General features: G+C 52.6%; 1 protein-coding gene across 1 annotated transcript; it reads right to left on the bottom strand.

The window, feature by feature from the left end:
• Positions 1–1,125: 1,125 nt before the first annotated feature.
• J3D65DRAFT_593712 (membrane transporter) lies at positions 1,126–3,293 on the bottom strand (the record flags this gene model as incomplete). Its single annotated transcript, XM_066797814.1, has 9 exons — positions 2,920–3,293; positions 2,857–2,862; positions 2,770–2,802; positions 2,621–2,718; positions 2,290–2,572; positions 1,914–2,238; positions 1,313–1,862; positions 1,229–1,242; positions 1,126–1,163 (listed from the first exon to the last, which is right to left on the bottom strand). The coding sequence occupies exons 1-9, from the start codon at positions 3,169–3,171 to the stop codon at positions 1,126–1,128; spliced, it is 1,599 nt and encodes a 532-aa protein (XP_066652309.1). The 5' UTR covers positions 3,172–3,293.
• Positions 3,294–6,000: the final 2,707 nt, after the last annotated feature.

Here is a 6,000-nt window from a genome sequence, read left to right as displayed (position 1 = left end):
TTATTTATTTAATAAGACTATCTTTACTAGCTTAATATATACTTCTACTACTTAAAATCTAGGTTACTTAATATATTAAAGTCTATACTATTAACCTACTACTAATTCCCTTATAGTAACTACTAGCTAATACTTAAATAATTAGGGTATAGCTAGTTTTAGTAACTTATATAATTAATACTAAGTCTAAGGTCTATTAGGCTAGGATAACTAACTAAAGTACTGCTCCTAATATTCTGCTGTATATGTGACTTCTGTCCTACAACGGCACGCACTTGCGCTAAAACACTACTAGATGCTAAGGGGTCCAAGAAGTCGCCAACCGCCGAACGTCTCTAAACAGTCCGGCTGGTACGGGAAAGGCGCAGTCTCATTGTCAGCCATGACAGCAGCTGTCAGCTTCCAGGGTACATCGGTGTAGGATCTGGAAAATCGGAGACGGGGCAAAACAGAGGCATACAGCGGAGAGGGTTTGCCGAGCCCAAAGACAAGCCATGGCAGGAGCGGACTAGAGACGGGGTAGTGAGCGCAGCGTGGCCAAAAGCGTGATGATGACGGAGAAGCGCTTGTTTCGGGCGGAATTTGCCTCGCCTGGTCGGATTGGCAGTTGACGCCTGTCCGCACATCTCCGCCCCGCCATCCCTCTCTTTGCCAGGCCTTAAACTTGGACAACTTCCAAGACTCCTCTCTAAACTCAACCACTATACACCCTGGTTGTGGCGCGGACGAGTATATCGTGGCCAGATGGGGCAAGTGGCGCCGCTGACCATGCGTGCGTGGTCTCCATGCGGCCTCTGCCGATCCCTGTGCCGTTGTTCCGCTCCTTGTCGTCCACCAAACCCCATGGCCCCCAAACGTAAACTCCTCGTCCGCCATTGGGACACGCGTCGACCATGCTTTAAATAGGGCTGGAGCAATCTGACATCTTCGTCGATCCTACCACAGCATCTGGCAAGAACGACATGGCAACCGGCCGGCACTTCTCGCAGCATCATTACCTTTTAAGAAACGGGTACGAGTACGATGCACCGCGATCCAGGATAGAGCTTTCGGTCATTCCGATGAAAATGGTTTAGACTTCGAATTTTGGCACACTACATGCTTGCTATCATCTCCAACGCCAAGCTACAGGACGTAGACAAACTCAGGGTTCTCTCTATCCGCTGCGATAAGTTAGTAAACACGTCCCGTGGCGGCACATGGCCAGTCGGGAAAAAATAACACTTACTCAGATCAAGCCACCTGTGTACCACGACCGTCAGCAAAAGCTTGTCTACACAACACCGGACGAAGGGCGGGGATGATCACTCACTCTTGGTTCGCCAGCTTCTGGTAATCCGGCGCTGCGCGGATGGCGGCCTTTTTCTTGTTTTGCAAGCGGCAGTAAAAGAAGATGAAGACGACAATCAGCACTGCCACCGAGTAGCAGACCAAGATGATGATCTCGGCGGTCTCGTAGCTGTTGCCCCTAAACGTCTGGGGTCCAATGATGTTGCCCACGCAGTATCCGATCAAATACAGCGCTCCAACGGTCGTCTTCTTGGTGTAGCCAGCCACGTTGGTGCCGAGCAGCGAGAGCAGTGCCACAAATGATGTCGCGGCAGACCCTGTCAGGTAGTAGCCAATCAACCGCCCAACATTCATACTTTCGGGGAGACCAATGATCAAGGCCACGCCGAGGATTGACGCGAGGAGACCGGACGTCGAAATGAGGAGTCGGCTCCCGATTTTATCTCCCAGGTAGCCGCATCCGATCAAAGCAACGATTTCGACCGCGCCCGCTGGCGTTCCATACAGGAGCGACTGCTCAGATGTATATCCGAACGAGGTGATGAGCAGGGAGAAGAAGTTGGTGATGCCGCCTGCTGAGGTAAGTCTGCGTTCCATGTGCGACCCAGGCATGATTTGCTTACCGTTGGTGATGCTGCTGAACAGAGAGTAGAAGAAGAAGGCCCAAGTCAACGGATCCAACAACGCTTCCTTGAACTGATACATCTTGAACGTCTTGTTACCGATACCTTGCTGGTTGACGCGGATGCGCTCGATTGCCAACAGCTTGTCTTGTTCAGACAGCCACCGACAGTTCATTTGGTTGTCTGGCATGATGAAGAAGAAGACAAGCCCGAGGATGATGGTGAAGAGGCCGGTGACGATGAAAAGGATCTTCCATGGCTCGATGGAGGAGCCGTGGATGTCAGTCCCCCGAGCGATTCCGTACGCAACCAAACCGCCAACGATCTAGACCTCCATCAGTAATGATCTCCAAGAGCTGGCAAGAGATATTTATACCTGTGCGACACCATTGAAGCTGAACCAAATGCCAGTCCGCACGCCCTGCTCTTCCTTCCGGTACCACATGGCAGTGAAAAGCACGAAACCAGGCGTCACGGCCGCTTCGAAGAAACCCAGGAAGAAGCGAACGGTCATGGCACCAGCAAAGTTATCGACCGCGGCGAAGCAAGTGAGGGCGATGCCCCACATGACGATGTTGAACGCCGAATACTTGCCCAGTGGAAGGTATTGGAGCAGGCGACTTGTCGGCCACTCCCACACCAAGTAACCAAAATAAAACCTTGCCAAGTTACTGAGCTGCTCGTCCGGGTATGCGGGATTCCCTTACATGGAACCCAGCCAACTGTATTGGTCTGAGGTAATGTTGATGCCACCTTCGGCGTGTGGCAACTTGAGCCCCATGATTGAAGCGTAACTGATTGTTGTCTGCGCAATTTAGCAAAAATGGTTCTTCCACGGCTGGTTTTTCAGTCATACCTTGTCCAGAAAGTTCATGCAGTATACCAACGCCTTTGGAATCGGTCAGTCATTCAATGTCAAGGCCAAACTCGAATTTCGACCTACTAGAATCTACGAGAAAAGTCAGTCAGCTTTCCAGTGTCAACATCGTCTTGGACCTCAACCTACGGGCATGATGTGCTTGTCAATCTTGCGCAGCAGTCGCTTGTTCGTCTCCTCGTTAAGCTCCAACACTTGGCCCTCGTACTCGGCCAGCGCTTTCATGGCCGCATCTGCGTTGTGGCTGTGGTCCAATATTCTCCCCGTCACCTTCTCGCCTGCGACACTTCCGCCAACCGACTCTTCAACCACTCCGTGCGACATGTTCTTCTCGTCAGCACCCACCGTCGCTGGCCGTGGTTGCTCCGTCGATTGCTCCATTGCGCTGCAGTCTCTCGGTCTCAGTCAATTGTGTTCCAAAGAGGTGGACGGGTCTTCAGGACGGCGGAGAAGGTCGACGACTGAAATCTGCTCGGTGCGCTGCAGTCCGGTATAGCAGGTCGACCAGTGGCGAGGGGCAGGTTCGTACAACGACGCGAAGAAAGTTTATCGTTCCAGGAAATGAGGGCCGCCCACTGCCTCGTGTACAACTGCGCAACCGGAGAAGACACACAATTTATCAGAGCTGCGCGCGCCGAGCCGTTGATCAGACACATGGCGGGAGTCGCCCCAGCAGTGGAGTCGGCGATAAGGGTGGATAGCCGCTCATTTGATTGATCCGACTCGTGGGGACCTCCTGCACTGGCGAACATACAAAAGGGACAGCCTCCGGAGCCAGTAGTGGCGACGAATGCAACGGGCCAAACCAGCGCGCGGCGGATAAGGAAAAGCGAGTGCGGGTAGGCCCCCGGGTTGTGCGTACATATGGGGTGTTAGGGAAGCGAGACCGATCAGGAAGTGGTCTCGGTTTTTCCCACGCTTGCCGGGGGTTTGGATAGTCTTGATGCGATAGCACATGCAACATCGCGATGCTATTGACTGATGGATTTCGTCGAAGGAACAGAGCAGCGCGCCACGCCACACTACAAGTCAACCCGTCATGTCGAAACGACATACGATTACCCATTCCTATCGCCAATGCCCCGCAGATTAGCAAGGCCACAGCTACAACACGGGAATTCATCCATGACCATTTGCAACAGGCCATCCACCAAAAACAGACGACACACGGTCTTTGTATGCGGGGAAGAATAGAAAACCGTCGCTCCTTCGATCCATTTTGAGCGGCCACCGCCCACCGCTAACCATCATCGACTAGAAACCACAACTCAAGTCGACATGCAAACCAATCACGAATGCTTTACGGCGACCATGGCACAGACAAGCGCTAGACCAAGCTTCGGGGCTCTGCGTCACGCCCCACTCGAACAGGAAGGTCGGCGCGCTGCCCTCACTGCTCTGCCGCGGGGACGTTCCCTGCACCATCTGGCCTGTCCGATTCACAGCTTTCCAACCACCCACTGCACACATCCCTCCGCCACTCCAGCTCTTGACCGTTTCACCGTCGTGCCCGAGCCTTGCCGTCGTCCAGCTTCTCCGCCTCATCTCGCCGTCGCCAAAAGCCCCACGAGTCATGCTCAAATACCACGTTTTTTTCTTCTTTGTCGCCCCGGACGCCAGGCTGGCTCGTTCGCCGTCCGGCTATCTGATAGGAACCTAGATCTAGCTCCTGCGCTGGAGCTGGAGCAGGAGCCTCACCTTATCTTGCCCGCTGCCGCTGCAGATCTGGCGGAAGCTGCGTCGAGAGTGCTCAGTGCGCGGCGGAAGTCGTCCATGCGAGGCTTGGCTGCGTGATAAGATGAGCTTGGCCTTTTGGAGGCTGAAAATGGCGATATCACTGCTTTGGGCGAGGTTTGGCGCCCCGTGGTTTGTTGACTTGTGGAGATGGCATGGTTGGTCTCAGAGGACATGGCGGTTGCTGGCGCTGCGGCTGGATCTAGGAGCTGCCATTCCTTTTGGCACGATCTGTTGTGGAGAAGTGCGTGCTTGATTGCCTCCATCAGTGCGTTTTCTTTCTCTTTATTCAGTCATTTTCTCTGCACCTTCCACATCACGTCTCCTTCTTTCGTTCACGAACATCATCTCTTCTTGTTTTGCTTTCCCGCTTCGGCGAAGGAAAGCAATCATACGCCTACAGTCACTTTGAGTGGCCAGGTGCCTATGGCACAGCCCGATCACCATGTTTGGCTGAGCCGGAGCGCTATAAAAGAATCGGTATCAAAAAGATGTGTTTTCCGCGATTGGCCGATCCAGAATGGGCATACAACTCACAGAGTACAGCTTTGCAACTCTTGCCTGTTCCATCGCGGCAACAGCGGGCAAGCAAAGGTGGTGGAGGACATGAGAACTGCCTAGGACGCAAGGCATTCAAGTCAAACTACGAGGCGTTTTGGTCAACGATGCAGATTTGTTGAGCCTGCAAACTCGAAGACCAAGGATGGCTCCATTTCTACGCAAAGAGTGGCCAAGTATCTTACTTCCGGCTGTTTTGAGAGCATTAAGAGTCTCATCCATCGTCGTACATATGCCGGATGACAGCTGAGAAGCATCCTGGACATCACCGCTGCACTTTTCTACCAGCTAATGCCCCTCTTCTCTCCTTTCTGAACGGTGTAGGAGGCGTGAGGGAAAGTTTTCCTGTTTCCTCATACTAAAGGAAGACAGCGCCCTATTTCGCTCTTGCTTAAATGCGCTAGTCTGTACTTGTTCACATTATTCCTTCTATCTAGTCCATCTATCATCCATCCTATACCACCGACAGCCACTAGACAATCTCACCTAGCAAGGTACTTCTCGGCCTATCAAATCGGCAAAACAAGAGCAAGCCGAAACTAACAGTGCAGCTTTAACGACATAGATGGCCTAGAGGATTGTCAAAAGCGACGAGATTGCCATGTCTCAGACGCATTCAAGGTCTAAGTCATCTGCATTCTCATCATCACCAACACCGTCGTCGCCGTACTTTTCTGCCCCGTTCCGATCGGTGGCCGCTTCCCTGACACGGGGTCTTCTGATTCTGACAGGATTTCATTCTTGTTTCCTCGAATACCCGTCCGTGGCCAGCCACAGCCGCCATATTGGTCTATCAGGCGGATCAGGCCGACACTGACTGCATACATGCAACACACAGAGAGAGAGATAAGCGGAGGCGCAAGAAGTAAAAAAAGGGGCAGATTGGCGGCCGGATAGTTAATCAAAAGGAAAGAAAAT

The sequence above is a fragment of the Phyllosticta citribraziliensis genome (genome assembly GCF_038025025.1).
Source record: "Phyllosticta citribraziliensis strain CPC 17464 chromosome Unknown J3D65scaffold_10, whole genome shotgun sequence".
Classification (NCBI taxonomy): domain Eukaryota; kingdom Fungi; phylum Ascomycota; class Dothideomycetes; order Botryosphaeriales; family Phyllostictaceae; genus Phyllosticta; species Phyllosticta citribraziliensis.
Note: the sequence above shows the minus strand (reverse complement) of the source record. Positions and strands in the feature narration are given on the sequence as shown.